Source organism: Heliangelus exortis, chromosome 19 (genome assembly GCF_036169615.1).
Source record: "Heliangelus exortis chromosome 19, bHelExo1.hap1, whole genome shotgun sequence".
Lineage (NCBI taxonomy): Eukaryota > Metazoa > Chordata > Aves > Apodiformes > Trochilidae > Heliangelus > Heliangelus exortis.
Genome location: NC_092440.1, coordinates 10,168,971 through 10,187,232, shown reverse-complemented (window position 1 = coordinate 10,187,232; position 18,262 = coordinate 10,168,971). Strand labels below are relative to the sequence as shown.

The 18,262-nt window shown below is 44.1% G+C and overlaps 1 protein-coding gene and 1 long non-coding RNA gene across 2 annotated transcripts in view; one reads left to right on the top strand and one right to left on the bottom strand.

Moving 5' to 3' along the window:
• LOC139805061 (uncharacterized) overlaps window positions 1-18,262 on the top strand; it is a 340,345-nt gene that overhangs the window by 321,788 nt on the left and 295 nt on the right. The window lies entirely within an intron of this gene.
• DHX37 (DEAH-box helicase 37) lies at window positions 39-18,075 on the bottom strand. The gene is made up of 27 exons (XM_071762889.1): window positions 17,889-18,075; window positions 17,005-17,174; window positions 15,979-16,091; window positions 14,976-15,303; window positions 14,175-14,323; window positions 13,811-13,903; window positions 13,231-13,327; window positions 12,743-12,856; window positions 11,949-12,050; window positions 11,383-11,497; window positions 10,939-11,034; window positions 10,618-10,694; window positions 9,762-9,900; window positions 9,412-9,488; window positions 8,600-8,832; window positions 8,033-8,144; window positions 7,333-7,439; window positions 6,783-6,971; window positions 6,538-6,662; window positions 6,123-6,239; window positions 5,861-6,033; window positions 5,405-5,519; window positions 5,178-5,315; window positions 4,744-4,838; window positions 1,991-2,064; window positions 1,053-1,150; window positions 39-466 (listed from the first exon to the last, which is right to left on the bottom strand). The coding sequence occupies exons 1-27, from the start codon at window positions 18,049-18,051 to the stop codon at window positions 384-386; spliced, it is 3,492 nt and encodes a 1,163-aa protein (XP_071618990.1). The 5' UTR covers window positions 18,052-18,075; the 3' UTR covers window positions 39-383.

Here is an 18,262-nt window from a genome sequence, read left to right as displayed (position 1 = left end):
TGAAATTTTGCTTATTGCAGCATCCCACACAGGAAACATTTCTCCCCGCCAAACCAAGAGCTATACATGTTTATTATAGTTCATACAACTAATATACTCCAAAGCAAAACTTCAGGTAAAAAAAAGAAATCAGTCTGTTAAATATAATGGATAAAATTATCCAAACATTGATATTACAAGATACCAGCAAACCAGCTTGTAAGTCATCTGGGAACACAAAGGGTGTCCCAGAAAACCAGAGTAACACCTAGTTTGCTTACGAAAAGGTATCACTAACGGTTATAGCAAGACCATCCGTGTGTCACTGGAGTTCAAAGGAGACTCAAGCTCTCAAAAGATCTTGGAGAAAAGTATTGAGTCCATCAGTGACAGGATCAAGCACCTCACAGTGCTACTGGTGGCCACTTCTGGGCTAGCTCATCATGCATAGCTTCAGGGATCCACTGACGATAGGCTGCGAGCAAATCTGGAATAAAAGACAGGAGCCATTAGCTACAGGAGCCAGGGACTGGAGTGGTTTTGCTGGAAAGATGAAGTCCTGTGGTGCCAACTTGCTTGCAGGCTGAGAACAACAACCAATTTTACTTTATTGGGACAGTTGTTGGAGCTTGGACCCCTGCATGCAGATATGAAAGTATCAAGTGTGGGAGAATTACTGTGAAAGCCACCATTGCATCAATTTACTGCTGCTTTGATAAAGAACTGTAATAATCTGGTACCCTAATATTGAACAAAATCCATTTTGCCTGGAAAAAAAACCCTCCTGTATCCACTGACAATACCATCATAGTCTAATTTTTCGAAAGCCCAAATGAAATATTTTAACAGAAAAAAAAAATCTTAGAATACATATGTTGCTTTCTAAATGAAGGGAACTCCAGTTCTTCCTAATAACCAAACACAGAGCATTACTGTTTCTGCTAAGATGACAGCAAATATTTGGAGCTTAATCAAGTGAAATTGTCTGTTTCTTAAATTGTAGTTCAGTAGTACTTGAGATACTACACAGGCTGCACTGATATGACTAATAATTATGCAAACAGAACACTTACATTTAGGATTTTTTCTCCATGCAGCCAGCAAAGCATCACGGTTATCACAATTTTCTGCAACTAGAGCCTGCAGGAGGGATTCTGTCCTGGGCTGAAGTCTAAATCAATCCAAAACAAAATAGTGCAGTAAAACAATGTCTATTAGTACAATTTAGCAAAGTGCAGGTTAGTTACAGCACTCAGTTTACCTGAGTTCATACTCTTTAATATAATTTTAAAAGACTAAATAGAGGTAGAAATACATGACCTCTGAATACAGAGACATGTCATGGGCTATGGAGTTGCACAGCACACAGCAAAACAAAAAGGAATCCAAGTTAAACTCTGAATTGACTAAGAAAGGAAAATACTTTGTAATTGTGGGGCCCTTTGATAGCAATTTGTAACATCAATCACTTTTAACAGTCTTTCAAAATCCTTGCATCTATCAACTCTGTGAAAACTCATAGCAAGATTTTGGGAAACAGGAGAGGGCAAAGAGGGAATGAAATAGAAGCAATTGCTGACAGCATTATGAGGGTCACCAGTTCACAAATGTAATCAAAGCCAGAAGAAAACCATGGTCTTTTGGAAGTATGTTTTTGAAAACAAAAGAAAAAAAAAAGACAGACATTGTCCACACTGCAAAGAAAAGGAAGGAAAGCAATAGTGCTCATCTGAGGGTTTCTTACATGCCTGAGCAGTTTACTTGTCCTAAGCCACCCGCAGAGGTCAGTGTGACCAGCAGGTTCTGTGTGTTCTATGCTGCCCCTCACAATCACACAGTTCTCCTGGGACACAATTTTTCTTGGTAAGAAAACTCATTTTCCTTTCCCTGCAGGTACAGCCAAGATCACTATCTAGAACGCCCTTCCCAGCATTGATTTTTTTTTTTTTTTAATTTAAAAGGAAGCTAAAAGTGTTTGGAGGAGAAGGCAAACCTGTTTTTAACAACTTACTTGGACCATGTCTTCAGCATTATGAGGGGACTGGACAACAGGCACCGTGTGTAAGAACTCAGCTTTTTAATGACCTGTAAGATTTTTTTATAAGGAGTATATAATGAACAAGATCAATCAATTGGACACAATCATCAATTAATTTGGACTACTGTAGATGTCCATCCCATATCATCGGCTGCAGTGATCATGAGATGGTAGAGTTCAGGATCCTGTGTGGAAGGAACAGAATACCCAGTAGGACCAGAATCCTGGACTTCCACAGGGCAAACTTTGGCCTCCTCAATCAACTGTTAAGAGAAATCCCATGGGACAGGGTGTTAGAAGATAAAGGGGCTCAAGATAGCTGGTCAATATTCAAGAAGCACTATTTGCAAGCACAGGATCAGAGCGTCCCTATGGTTAGGAAATCTAGTAAGGGAGCTAGGAGACCAGCATGGTTAAAAAAGGAACTGCTGGGAAAACTTAAGTGGAAAAGGAAAATCTACAGATCATGGAAGGGGGGGCTGGTCACTTGGGAGGAATATAGGACTGTTGTCAGAGGATGTAGGGAGGCAATTAGGAAAGCTAAGGCCTCCTTGGAACTTAACCTTGCAAGTCAGGTTAAGGATAATAGAAAGGGCTTTTTCAAATACATAGCTAGCAAAACTAACACTAGAGGCAATATTGGCCCACTAAAGAATGAGCTGGGAGCCCTGGTGACTGAGGATATAAAGAAGGCAGAGGTGCTGAACGCCTTCTTTGCCTCTGTCTTTACTCCTGCAGGGTTTCCGCATGAGCCCCAGAGTCATTTAACCCCAGAAGTAGTCAAGATAGATGAGGAGTTTGACATAGTAGATGAGGATTGGGTTAGGGATCAGCTGAGTAATCTGGACATCCATAAGTCGATGGGTCCAGATGGAATGCATCCAAGGGTGCTGAGGGAGCTGGCGGAGGTCATTGCTAGGCCACTCTCCATCATCTTCAGTAAGTCATGGGTAACAGGAGAGGTGCCTGAGGACTGGAGGATAGCAAATGTCACTCCAGTCTACAAGAAGGGCAAGAAGGAGGACCCGGGTAACTATAGACCGGTCCTCCATCCTGGAAAGGTGATGGAACAACTTGTTCTTGTCACTATCTCCAGGCATATCAAGGACATGGGGGTCATCAAGAGCAGTCAGCATGGTTTTATCAAGGGTAAATCATGTTTGACTAACCTCATAGCCTTCTATGAGGAAATTACTAGGTGGATAGATGATGGAAGAGCGGTAGATGTGGTTTATCTTGATTTCAGTAAAGCATTTGGCACCGTCTCTCACAGCATCCTTGTAGATAAGTTGATCAAGTATGGGTTTGGTGATCAGGTAGTGAGGTGGATCAGGAACTGGTTGAAAGGAAGGAGTCAGAGAGTTGTAGTCAATGGGGCAGAATCTGGTTGGAGGTGTGTGACTAGTGGAGTCCCTCAGGGGTCGGTACTGGGACAGGTGTTGTTCAATATCTTCATCAACGACTTGGATGAGGGTATAGAATGTACCCTCAGCAAGTTTGCTGATGACACTAAGCTGGGAGGAGTGGCTGACACACCAGAAGGCTGTGCTGCCATTCAGAGAGACTTAGACAGGCTGGAGAGTTGGGCAGGGAGAAACATGATGAAATTCAACAAGGGGAAGTGTAGAGTTTTGCATTTGGGGAAGAACAACATGATGTCCCAGTATAGGTTGGGGGCTGACCTGCTGGAGAGCAGTGTAGGTGAAAGAGACCTGGGGGTCCTGGTAGACAAGAAGATGACCATGAGCCAGCAATGTGCCCTTGTGGCCAAGAAGGCCAATGGCATCCTGGGGTGCATTAGAAAGGGTGTGGTTAGTAGGTCAAGAGAGGTTCTCCTCCCCCTCTATTCTGCATTGGTGAGGCCGCACCTGGAGTATTGTGTCCAGTTCTGGGCCCCTCAGTTCAAGAAGGACAGGGAAGTGCTTGAAAGAGTCCAGCGCAGAGCTACTAAGATGATTAAGGGAGTGGAACATCTCCCTTATGAGGAAAGGCTGAGGGAGCTGGGTCTCTTTAGTTTGGAGAAAAGGAGACTGAGAGGTGACCTCATCAATGTTTTCAAATATGTAAGGGGTGAGTGTCAGGGAGATGGAGTTAGGCTTTTCTCAGTGGTGACCAGTGATAGGACAAGGGGTAATGGGTGTAAATTGGAGCATAGGAGGTTCAAGTTGAATATCAGAAAAAATTTTTTTACTGTAAGGGTGACGGAGCCCTGGAACAGGCTGCCCAGGGGGGTTGTGGAGTCTCCTTCACTGGAGACATTCAAAACCCGCCTGGACACGTTCCTAGGCAATGTACTCTAGGTGGCCCTGCTCTGGCAGGGGGGGTTGGACTAGATGATCTTTCGAGGTCCCTTCCAACCCCTATGATTCTATGATTCTATGATATCCTCCATTACCACCCCATCCAGATCTTCATACTGGTTTCATCCTGACTGGTTGCTACATGACTCATTTCTCAGAATGGACAAAAACATAAGCTATAGCTTTTCCCCTTTACAAAAACAGGAATTAAACTTGGGGCTCTTTTTAACCAAATGCAGATTTTCCTGCTGTTTTAAATTCTAAAGATGTCTTCCCCACCCCAACAACTGCCACAAACTCCTCCAGTCACCAGCAAGTTATGAGCAATGGGCACAAACACGACGAAAGCAAGGCTCATCTCCAAAAACTGGGCTGAAAACTTCCTGAGATAACATCAGGGAACTCCTGCAGCTGGAACACACTCACCTTGCCCTCAAGCAGAAACCTGGCAAAGTATTTGTAGCGATCAATACCTTCTGGGTAATCAACTTCCACAGCAGGGAGCTGCCAACTAACTCGATCTGGAAAGAAAGTTCACACTGAGTCTCCTAAAAGCTCAAAGAGGAGGCACTTCCAAGGAAGATGTGACAACACAGGTGCTAAAAAACCTGGAGAGGATGGAGATTGCCACCACCCAGCCAGCTTGGAGAGCATATGGGCATAAAATACCCATGTAATGGGAAAATGCTAATACTTAAAAACCCATGGAGCTACTCAAACCACTGTTAGGCTCTTTTCGAGCATCCCAAGCTGAGCTTGACCTTTCTGGTTCCCTGACAGCCTTGTTAAAAGCAACATTACAATAACTACAGAGCAGCTGTCAGCCAAAACTACCAAGTCACACTTCCTGAGATACTTACAAAAGACACTTGGCCTGTGACACCGAACCCGGCCTGTTTGAGGGCAGTAAGATGGAGGAGGATTTTGCAGAGGCTTCCCAAAGTGGCAGTATGGTGGCAACAGGGCAGGAATCCACTCAGGTTCGACTGCAGACACACCTTAGGAAGTGAAAACACCTGAATGAGGGATTGCTGCCCAGAGCTGCCACTCGCCAGCAGCCCTGTGAGTACAGCAGAACCAGGCTCACCTTTCATATACAATTTTGTGGTCTCAACAATTTCTTGATATACCACAAACTCTGGGAGTTCTTTGAAGAGGACTGAGCTTGGATGGATGAACACTGGGTCGTCCAGGAGAGCAGTCTTTAAGAAAACACAGTAGATTGAAGCAGAGTACTGGCAATCCAGTTCCTTGATTGCATCTAATTTCAGTCTCAAATGTACATTTATTTGATTTCCTTAAGCAACAGAGGTCTTTAATAACCTCATAATTTTCTTCTTCACTTTCTCTAGAGATATGAAGCACTTTGCAAGATGGACTAATGCTACTTCTTAGCTCTTCTATAGCAATTCCTACATGAAGACAAGAAAAGTTACAACACTGGAATCTTAAATTCCATGATCTAACCAGAAGCCCAGGCTTTGCACAGCAGTCTCTTTCTGCCACACAGGGAAGCTGAATTCAGTCGATTCAAGCTGTTTACCTTGTAGGCATTTTTCCACTTTTCATCCAGGAGCTCTTCTGCCTGAACCCTGCGGGCAACGTGATCCCCCAGCCCTGCCAGCACAATCTGTCTCAAGTAAGTTGCTTGAGCTTCTGTTGGGGGCTTCATCTTTGGATCAACATAGAGGCCAGCATCAGTGCAGACAGAGTTCACTGCAGGGGTAAAAAGGCGAGTTAAGATTTAATAATTAAAAAAAAAAACCCAAAAGGCTGTGACAAACAGCCTCTAAGAAGTCACTCACCTGCTGTTGTCAGCTGCCCCCTCAAGCGCCTGATTTCCAGCATGGCTTTGGCTCGGAGCCCATTTTCCTCACAGAATTTATGGGTACACCCAGCATACTCACAGGCCCCCACTGCTCCTGGAGGTGAACAGTCAGGTGGAGAAAACAACTCAGCCCCCATACAGTTCTCTTAATTAACCCAAACTGTGGGGCAGTTCTGTTGTGGTCAATGTGTGTGATCAGTTCCCACTTGCCATTTGCCTGGGACACTGGCCAGGCTGCCCAGAGAACAAACAGCCTTGAAAATAATATTGCTGGACGTGGGACTATAGCATAAGAATGCTTGGTGCTATAGCATAAGGATGCCTTTTGTGGTGTGAAGCTGGGGGTTCAGGGTGAGGGAAGAAGGTTTTTAAGTGAACAGTGCAGGGAATACCTAGCATCACCATGAGGTCTCCAAGCTTTTTCATCTGCCCCTGCCCAGCCCAGATCCTTTGCATCTGTGAAAGCTTTGCTTTCTTCTCCTTCAGTTTCACAATCTCTTCCTCACTTATTGCTGGCCTAAAAGAACCAGAAATAACCAGCATAAATTAATACTCTGCTTATGTGCAGAGGGGCCTTGATCCAAGACAGCAGTGACAAGGTGACACATCCTGTAGTCAGGATGTCAAGCTCACTCACCTGTCACACTCTTCAAAGAGCTCCCGGACAGTCATTGCAGACACTATGGTAATGGTGTAGGGCAGGCAGTCATGCTGCCTGCTTAATGCCAACATCTTGGCGTAACGGGGAGCTACAGGAAAAGTGGCCATTATCCTACCCAGGGGACTAATAGGGCAACTCAGCTTTGCTGCCAGCTGCTGCTTCAGCCTGAGGGAGGAAGAGAAAATGGTTAGTGAACTAACTTCTACATTAGAACAAGTCTGTCTTTCTGGTTTTGGCAGCACAATTGATTTCATTCGTTTTCTCAGATTTTGTTATGTGCTGGAGGAAAGATTCCTCTTCCTTGTGCAGCTCTCACCCACCATGGGGCACTCCTACCACACTCTTTCCCTACCTAAACACATCCTGGGTCAGCAAAGCAAACACGGGTAAAGCAGAGTCACTAAAAATGATGCCAGCCTATGTACAGTCTCAGATGTGAGATGGAAAAGCAGGCAGGAGGACAACAGTGCCCACTGCCTCGCTAACTGGTGCTAAGACAAAATTTTTGGGGGACCACAGACATTACCTTCCTGTCATAGGGGGTTCCTTCAAGGCACCCAGGGCTATCAGCAATTCCTCAGCTGCTGCAAGGGCTTCTGCTGGAGGTGGTGTTGGGAATGGGAAATTGATTACCTACAGGCACAAAAAAAAAAACAAAACAACAAAAGCCCCTCAGAACATCAGACTCCCACTGAAAAACTGACTCTGAACACAGTCAGAAGTCCTAGAAGGGAGTGAAACCCTCACCTCTGGTTACATATACCAAAGGAAAGCATTTAGGATGTTTGCCAGGAGTGAGAGGAAAGGACATATAATGGGAGGAAATTCTCAGAACAAAAACATAAGGAAACAGGAATACCAGCATCACCCTGAGCTGCCACGGACTGCAGGTACCGCCTAGGGCAGGCTGCTCTAAGATTTAAGTGTTGTGCTTGCTGAAAGGGCTCAAGTATCTCCAAACACAACCTCTGTTTGGACAGGGCTTTTTTAAACTATTACGAATACAAGAAAGCTCTTATTACCAGAACAAACAGGTCTGTTAAGCCCTGGTGGAATTCATAGCAGCTTTTGCATTTTGCAGAACTAAAATCAAGTCCCAGGATCCTAATTTCTAACACAAGGCACAGCCTCAGGCAATGGAGATAAAAGACATTTGTGTTTGTTTCTGGCTCCTAGGGGCAACCAATTTAGTGAGTGCTGCAATACAAGGATGATCAACACTTCACCTTTTCTATATTTAATGCCTTCATTTGCAGAATCAAGTCTTCTACTGGTCGCTTTGTTATTTCTGGAGCAGAAAATTTCTCAAAGTCCATGAAGACTGCTGAAGAATATAACCTAGAGGACCAGAAAAGCTGCTTAAAGTCTTAAAAGAAATCTTAACTCAAAATGCACACATGTGAAAAATTGGCAAGGGATTAAAAAAAAAACAAAACACCAACAGTTGTGGGTATTATTTCCGTAACAGTGTAATTATTTACATGGTTGGGGCATACTGCCATATTCACAAAAAGCTGCCTTAGCTTGGAGTGGCATCTATGCTAATGTGGCCACCAAAATAAGAGTTTTCAGTATGAGAAAGGCCCCCAAGAAGAAAAACTCCCAAACACCATCAGTGACAGTTCATGTTTAGCTTAACCTCTCCTATCTGAACGAAGAGCAGACAAACCCCAAGTGCTTCACATGGATCACGAGATCCTTGTGAAAAGGGTGGGAGGATGAGGGAAGCTGTCAAATTCACTTGATGGGCTTTTGTTTCTCCTACTCCTCTCCACCACAAGCAGGTAGCTGACCTGTAACAGTGCCCCGGTTCTGTCCGGCCAGCCCTTCCTGCCCTCTGGTTAGCTGAAGCCTGAGATATCCAGGTGACTCTGAAAGCTGAAACCCCAGTAATTTTGTCATAGAAACGTTTCTTGACCTTCCCACAGTCAACCACGTATTTGATGCCAGGGATGGTAAGTGATGTCTCAGCCACATTGGTGGCTACAACACACAGTCTCGTGCCAGGAGGAGGAGGCCTGAATACCTACAAGAAACAGATGGGTGTGTGAAATGCACAGCCAAGAATGGAAAACAGACAGGCAGTCAACTTGGATGGATTGCAAAGGGATGACAACACATATGGCATTGCAAGTGAAACCCAAGAGTGAGACCAAAGACTTAATTCTTTGGCTCCTGCTCTGGAGCTCTCTATGCAGCTCAGTTAACCCTTCAGAAACATCCACAGTGGCTCCAAATGCAGCAGGCACAGCTGTGGAGTTGTATTCAGACACTTTGCTGCCACCCTGAAGCCCAAGAGGGAATAAAAGAATTTTTATGAACTGTTGGCAGCAAGATCCCAACATGCCCCGTGGCCATGGCTAACTTCAACATGCTGCAGGACTGTTCATCTCTCCCAGCCTGCTGAGCTGCCACATCAGGGAGATCCCAACCCAAGCAAGGCTTGCTCCAACCCCATCCCAACTTGCCCACTGGGCCATTCATGTCTGCTCACAGATGGATAGTCCAAGATCGAACTTTTAACTCACAAAGCACAAGTGACTTCAGACAATGATCACACATATCTACAAGGATCATTTATTCCTTGTGACAAAACATCCCTTACCTTTGCTTGTTTCTCAGGTGCTAGTAAAGAATAGAGGGGGAGCACATAGAGTGGAAGGGATGTATCTGATTTCTCATCTGTGAAGAAACAAACCAAGATTCTTAAACAGACAACAAATCAACTTCCAGGCTTAGCCCCAACAATGTCTTCACAGACACCACTTTGTTAAAACCAGCAAAGTATTTGGTACAAAGCTGAAGCTGGAAAATCTTAATAGCTTTTTAGTGACACACCAGTTATCAAAAAGTTATTTCCTGCTCTCACACCAGTTTAGCAAAGGACCACTAGCCCATGTCACACATCTCACAGGTGACAGGAGAGATAGAATTTTTATTTCCTAAGTGCCAAACCTTCTTCTGAGTCTCCATCTCCTAAATCAAGGTCGATATCAGACCCTGCAATATCATCATCAGTTTCAGCATCTCTGTCTTCATCTCCTTCATCCACTGGTACAACAGAGTAATTGTCCAGATCAATTCTGGGGAGTGTCTAAGAAAGACGGGAAAAAAGACCACAAAGCATTAAAAGAGAAACACAAACAGCACTTTTTATTGCTTTAAAAGCAAAGCTGAGCACTTACTCCAAACACTTGTTGACCTGAGCATGACAGAGAGTTTTCATTTGTACTTCAGAGCTGAGGTTTCATTTATCAAATGATAAATGTGAGTCAATAACCCAACTATTTTCAGCCACATTTTGTGCCAAGCCAAGCTTCTTCACTTGGAGGAGTAGGAAAGGGCAACATTTTTTTAATTCAGGTCCCTTCAGCTACCAGGACCCAATGTCAGCAGACAGAATATCTGAAACATCAACATCTGCTAGCAAAGTGCATGTAGAACTTGGGCAGAAGCCAAACACCACCCCTTATCACAGATGCATCAGTCCCAATGATAGGTAATGAACAGTGAGATGATGAGCAGCCCTGAAGCCAGTCTGGGACTCCTTCCATTACAGTTTTACTGGTCAATACTCAACCAAAACCAGTCTCCTGCCCATAATACCCAGGAACACATTTTAGCACTCATAATGCAGCAGTTGGCAGTGTAGGCAATTACTGGACTTGTCAAAGGTGACATGTGTAGACCACAAGGCTTCCTGCAAATCTTAAAAAAGCCTGGTGAGAAACACAGCCACACCAGAGCACTCTTGCAGGGAGGTATCTGCTGCTTCCTGCCTCTTGGAGAAATTCTAGCCAGCACACATTACCATGATTTTCTTCCTCTTCCTTGATTTCTTAAATCTTCTGAGTTCTTCCACTGAGTCTTCTTTGTCATCATCTTCTCCTACAAAACCAGCCAGAGGAATGACTGAATACAGCTGAGCATGTATAACCCACAAACCTTTTCCCCAACCTCAAACCAGCACAAACTTAACAATCAGTGATCAAAATCATCCACAATGAACCCTCTCCTCATCCCTTGTTTTTTAGGTTTTTAAATAAAAGCTCTTACTTTTAAGGTGCAAAGCCAACTTATTTCTCACTGAGATAAATTCCAAGTTTAACCGTCATTTACTCTGTAGCATTACCTGCAGTGTTGTTTTTTTTGAATGGAAAGGCTTTTCTTAGCCTTCTACAGAGAGAGTGAACTTCTGCCTGGCCTGTTAAAAACACCAATATCCCACCTGCAAGAGAAGAAATCAAACTCAGCTTCAGTATTTCGCTCTGGAAAGCTTCAGATCTTGTTCTTGATAAAAGACAGGTTGAACATATTGTGAAATAACAAGCAGGAACAGAATGTTCCCCTGCATCTGTCTTCTAGAACAAGCATGCTAACACTATGATGTAACTGAAAGGCCATTTTCACAAGAAAAACCTCCTAAGTAAAAGGACACACAATACATCATTGCAGTCCCAAGTTCAATTAACAAAAAAAACCCCAAAATTAACCAAATTTAACCAAAAGAACAACCCAGAAAACTCTAGACATGTTAGGCATACAGAATTTGAGAGGTTCTCTGCAGTGACCTTACCTGGGGGCAGCATTCGATGGATTTTACACACCTTTCTGAAGCACTCCCCACTGTAGTCATCCAGGGGAGTTCTCTTGTTAAAATGAACAGTTACAGGGAATTGCCTTGCATCTACCTAGAGAGGAAATACCAAACTTGGTTTGTTTGCTCTTGTAACTCCAGCACACTGTGGGAGAACTAGAAAAGCTCAGCTTGTGTTTTCTGCTCAGCTCTTGGTTTAGGTAACCTACAAAACACCAGCCTGACAGAAGTTAACAGTGTTGTCTAACCTGAACACCACAAAACCATAAAGTCAGGTGAGGCTTTCTATTCTCCTGAGCTGTAACTGTTTTTCATTATAATCAGATTCTGCTGGGCCAGCTTTCTGATAAAAGTGAAAGAAAAACACCAAGTCCCACAAGAAACAATAGTCTAATCAAAAAAGCTATTTTAAAATTCGTATCTGATACATTTCAGGACCAAGTGGACAGATTACAGTGACCCCACTTTTACACTGATTTTATAAAGGAAACCTCACTCTACTCAGCCATTCCATCTGGTGCAGATGCCAGCAAGGAGAACGATACCTGAAGAACAGGAGGTGTAACAGAAAACAGCCTTTTGTTTTCAGTGAAATCTTCAACACGAAGGGTTGCTGACATGACGATCAGCTTCAGGGGCAGCCCCTTCTGCAGGGACACAAAAAAGAGTTATTCCATGTCCCAAAGCACATGGCAGGTTAGCCACACAGCACACAGATCCAGAGCCATTAGCAGCACTGGGTACGAGTCTCTGCTCCAAAGCATTCAAAAATCTTAAACTGTGTCAAGTGACAGAGGATGCACACAGCTTCAGAAGTAACAAGTCTTAAAAGTACAAAAAAACCCAGGCTGGCAATCCTGGTGCTGATGGCAACCCACTTCTAAACTGCTGCATTCTCCCTCCATCCACAGGTAAAACAAAAGCAGATGCTGAGCACTGCCCAGCATCAGTCAGGGGCAAACACTTCAGGATACCTGCCCAGAATATCTCCTCCCAAGCACAGCTGTTGGCAGCTTGTTCCAGCACAACAAAAAGCCTTTTGCTTTCTAACAAGCTTCTAATTTTAATTATTTACACGCATCTTGCAGCACCATCAGTCTAAAATTAATTGGATATTGTCTGACAAGTTATCTGTTGGTATTGATATGTAATACTGTCCCCCTTTTGGTAGACTCTGCATACATCTTCAATCATAGAGAAAGACAAACACATTATCTGAGCATTAATTCATGGTTTCTGTCAGATTTCCATCCATTTCCACATCACAAGTTTCCTTCCCAACACAAATCCTCTTCATGTTTAACACCCCCCTCCCCAGAACACCCACTGCTTCTCTCACCTTTTCACGAAGAGGCACGATGCGAGACAAGAGGCCTATCAAGATATCTGTGTACATGCTCCTTTCATGGGCTTCGTCAATAATAATGACTTTGTACTTTGAAAGCAGAAAGTCCTGAAAGGAGGGAGTGAATCATGACATGAGGCTTCACCCAAGGCCATCTTTAACTCAAGCCAACCTACACTAACACTCTCTCCCCACCCTCACAGCTGGAGTCTCTCCCGCATATTTGAACACAATTTAATGCCTTTACCTTACACAAAGCAGATTAATTCCTGAGTCTCTTCCTTGCTCTCATTTTACACAGCAAGATAACCTAATGCTTAGGGACTTGGGTAGGAACAGAAAGGGTTGAGACGCAATACATCTCTGGTGCTGAAAGAGATTTTGGGTTGGAAAGCTGCTGACAAATCCACACCAAACAACTCTCCTCTTTCTAGCTATACAAAATAGTTCCCTTTTTTATAACACTGAGGACACCAACTCACCTTCTGTATTTCTTTTAGCAGCACACCATCTGTCATGAACTTGATTTGTGTTTCATCTGTAACGTTGCCTTCATATCGGATTTGGTATGAAACCACTCTGGGAGGAAGGACCAGGGTTGACATGAGAAAAAGCATGGAGAGAAACAGAAAACTCATGTTCAGACCAGGAGGCAGCCTTCAGCCTAACATTAAAACTTGATGCCAAGACAAGACAAAAAGCACAGCACCAGCTCCCCAGAGCCCCACACACACAACGCTAGAAGATGGGATTTACAGCAATGTCACCTTAAATTATTTCACTGTTACAAGATGCCACCTCACATAGAGGCAAACTAGGACCACTTCTCTCATCCCACCTACACCAAGTTCTCTCTGAAAAGTAACTTAGAACCATTAGTAGCAACAAATCTGCATGTATGGTGGGTTTGATTATTTTCAAGATGACTCCAGAAGAATCTATTAATAACTTTCCCACCGTTCTTCTGTTCCTCCAGAGATGTCTTGATTTCAATCTATCACACACACAGAGCATCTCAGCAGTACTTTCCTAGCAAGGTCTCAGCTTTTTTTTCCTCCTCACCTGTGTGACAAGTTCATTTCCTTAGCAACCCGCTGGGACATGGACACAGCAGCCACACGCCGAGGCTCAGTGATCCCAATAGCACCATTTGAACTGAAGTGGGGAAGGAAAGAAAAGGAGTTGTTTGGCTTTCTGTTAAAGGAGAGAAACACTGAGAAGGAGGACAACAGGATTTCTGCATGACAGCTCTGAATTAAGTAATTATCACTTGCACAATATATAAAAGCCTGTTCAACACAGCCACTACCAGTGCATAGGAAAAACCTGGTTCAGGTCAGCCATATCAAAGGAAAAGAAATCAAAAGTGATTGAGCTCAACTTGAATTTGTCATTACCTTTCTTGCATACAGAAGACAATTCTTACCTGGCATAGCCAGCTTCATAGAGGAACTGTGGCACTTGGGTGGTTTTCCCACTTCCTGTCTCTCCACAGATGATGACGATGGGATTCTCACTAATGGCTTCCATGATTACTTGCTCTTCAGCAAGGATTGGAAGCTTTAGTCTTGCTTCCTAAACAATACAAAGCACATACAGTTTTGTCTCCTGCTTTGTCTTTGTTTTCCCCAGAACTGAAAACTGTTCCCTACCTCAGATTAGAAAGCCCACATAGAAGAATTCTGCAAGCTTCGTGCCTCAAAAAGCTCTAAACCAGCTAGTATCAAACTGGCGTTTCCAAGAACTAGAGTCATCAGAACACCTTCCCAGAAAGCAGCTGGCAAGCCCCTCACTTTAATTTGTGAAACCTCAAGGTCCCTCGAGTTTATAATAAAGCACTTCAAGCAAAAACTCCTTTCACAGCTCTGCCTTGTCTGCTCACACCAGCTTTACCACTTGAACAGAACACCCCACTTACAGCAAATGGAATAAAACCACTCTGCCCAAGACATAATGGAGAGCTAAAAGAGTCTTCACAATATTTTCCAGCAAAGAAGAACACAAGACTGCTAATAGCTTCTGTATTTAAAACTAGAGACAAATGATTCTATGCTAAAACAAAACTAGTTTTCCTTCTGCTACATTAGCCAGGTTTAAAGCTCAGTAATGTGTGTGCACAACTTGCCGGAACAAAAAGACATTGAGTGCATGTTGCTGACCTCATCTGATGGCAGATACCATCATCTCCAACCCTTTGACAAGCACTTTGCTGCTCACAGAGCCTCACCTGAATCTCAGGAGGTCTGTCCACTGGAATGAAAACCGCAGGCTTACAAGCTGGCTTGCTGGAGGCTGCCTGGCACACTGGCAAACTGGGATGAGCTGTATGCTGGTTAGCCACTGCCTTCTTCACATTTTCAACTGTTTTTTCAGCAGCATCCAAATCACTGGTCGAGGACTTCTGGATTTCTTGTTCCTGCTCTTCCTTCTCCTCCTCGGAGCTACTGGGTTCTTCCTCAGGCTCTGATTCTGAATCTGAGCTGTGTCTCCTCTTATTTGCACCACTGATGCTACTGATCTTTTCAGGTACCACAGTCCCTGGCTCCTGTATCATCCTAGAATTAAGCACCAACATGAGAGGTACATTTTGGTCACTGTTCTCCAGGACCTCAAGTCAGACATGCCTTCCACACAAACCAGAAAATTTGTATCATCAAAGTCACTGCCTGAACACAAGTTTTACTCAGACAAGAAAAACAGCTAAACCTTGGGTGTTGTGAAGCCTGGAGAAGCCACTCAGATGTTAACCCAGTTCTCCATTCTTGGAGGTTTTCACAATTCTGCTGCATAAAGCCTTGGCAGATCTGATTGCTGGATTCTCCTCTATGCTGATAGGTTCATATCTTCAAAAGATATATTTGTAGTTAAATTTATTTCAGCTTCTGTGAAAACACAGCTCTTGATTAATCCAAACTAAGAGCTACACCACTTGATGTTTTTACAAGAAAGTAAATGTTTATTCCACCAATTTTGTAGTTTAGCATAATTGTAAGAGCAGGTGTATATAGTTGTCACCTGCCTGCTTAAGAAAGGGAAGAACAGCTTATTTTAACTAACATCTCCTTGGGAAAACAACTGCTATATTATCAGATAAAAATAGAAAATCATTTAACTCCATCCAACCTGTATGCAGTAAGAAATAAAAATGAAGCAATAAAACCCAAAGAAGGTTGCAAGTTTTCAACCACAGTGATAAATCAGAATGTTTATTTTTCCAAGTAACATTTTACCTTTTAGTCTGATACATGCGCTCCCCAATTCCCAGCCTGGAAGTAGTGTACAGAAGTTTCATTTCTGCCTCAGAAGCTTGGACCTCATTCAGCTTGCTCAGCAATTCAGCTCGCTAGTTGGGAAAAACAACCAAAACCAGTGCTTATTTTCACTAGGAAACAATTTAATTTCAGGATTAGCTCCTGAGTTTTAAAGGGTGTGCTTCAGAAAATCTTGTTGTGGAGTTGTAAAGATGTTCCTGCTGCTACATGGTCAAAAAAACTTCAGCTCTGAGCCAGAACAAAAATAGAAGAATTATGGATTTGACATTTCATCTCTTCAGTGCTCAGCTGCACCTTTCAAACAACAGCAAAGAGAATGGATTCGAACTAAAATGCTGGGGTGAGGACTGGAGCAATGAAGCCTCCCTTTAACTCCCTCACATGGGATGCTGTGCTGGCAGGAGGTCAGACAGCAGCAGATTTCAACTACCTCCAAAATCAGAGTCCATTTGCCAAAGCCATTATTTAGACACTATAACAAACAGAAATTTTGCCTGGAAAGCTTTCAGAAAGGCAGATAAGCTGCATTTGCAGGCAGAAAATATACAAGAGCTGGAAATAAATATTTCAGAAGCACTGGGAGTAGCTGAGTTAGGGGTGCATTGAGCTTTGTATTCTGCAGCAGAACAAAGCTTCTCCCACAAGCTGTAGGAATGCTTTAAAAATACAACATCATTTCCTCTGCTAGCAATGTACTTCACAACATGCATCTATCTGAGCAGGGTCAAGGAACCAGAACCCAGAACTGGTGTGTTCCCCCAACTCCTGGTGACCCAAACACCCAGCAGAGGGATGGCTAATGCTTGCCCCATCTCTGGTTTTCACACCAGCAACTCATCACATACCAGGGGAACTGCCAGCATCACCACACAAGGGAAATCTCACCAGCTGATTAATATCAACCTTATCTGTACACTAATAGCAACCTAATTAATCTCTTAACAGAAGTCACAAAGCTGGAGTTACCAGCAAGCAGCACCGTACCTCTTTTTTCTTTTCCTTCTGCTCCAAAACTTTCTGCAGGATTTTCTTCTGTTTCTTGCTCAGAGGTTTCTTTCGTTTTTGCACAACATGGGCTATTTTTTTCTTCTTTGCTTTTTTTCCTGGCAGGACCAGGGCATTGCTTCCATCGATTCCCTTCAGTGTTGCTTCATCTGAAAGCATTTGTTTGATTACTCCCCTGTGCCAGGTGGATTATTTTCAGCACATTCCTCAACATCTAAATCACAAACCATACCCAATTTAGCTATTTTAAACAAACACAACCCTCACCTCTAGCCAAAAAATAAAATCCCACACCATCACTAAGGGCAAAAGACCACAAAACCAGGGACTTGATAACCCTTACAGCCATGAGGATAATTTTCTTTGACCTGTGCAACAACTCAGGAAATATTGGCTTTATAAAATTAAATTCGGGCAGGGTCAGGAGGCAGCCTTGGTCACAGAGCATCTCAGGGTAACCCTGGAGCCTCCTGCTCCTCCTGACATAGTTTTTAATACTAAAAACCCGTATTACTAAAGGGTAGATAATAAAAACAGTACAAGAAATGTGTTTTTTTAAAAAAGTAACGTTTCAAGTTGCAAACGTTAAACAAAATATTTTAAATAACTGCTTTAATACAGCCTGCCTTAAGTGCAGCAATTGCTTTAACAGAGCTGCTGATGCCAAAAGTCCGTAAGATGCTTCCAAATACCCAATTTCACGGTTCCAGGGGAGGTAACAGAAGAACAAGGTACCGACACGACACCACCGTGTCTCGGCACCTCTCCGCTCCCTATCCCGAAGTCACCCATCCCCGTTAGCACCAGCGAACCCAACCCCTGGGAAGAGCCGAACCCGCTGGACCCGGCCGATCCCGCCGCACCTCCCAGCTCCAGCGGCAGCTCCAGGGGTTCGGCGGCAGGCGGGCCCTGGGCAGTGCCGGGCTGTAACCGAGCTTTCCAGTTGTGCCGGCGGCGGTTCCGACCCATAGCGGCGGCCAAACCGGACGGACCGGATGCACGTGCACCTCCCGGCAGCAGCCACATCCGGGGCGCCCGCGATCTCGCGAGAAAGAGCGGGGCGCGCGCAGGCGCGGGGCGGTGGTTCCGTAAATCTCGGCGTGGGTCGAACCGGACCCAAACGGTACCGGCCCAGCCGAGCTTTCACCTCCCTCTCACCGTTTACTCCCGTTAGGAGCCGGCTCATCTTCGGTACCCCCTGGCATTCCCCGGTACCCATTGGCATCCCCCGTCCCGG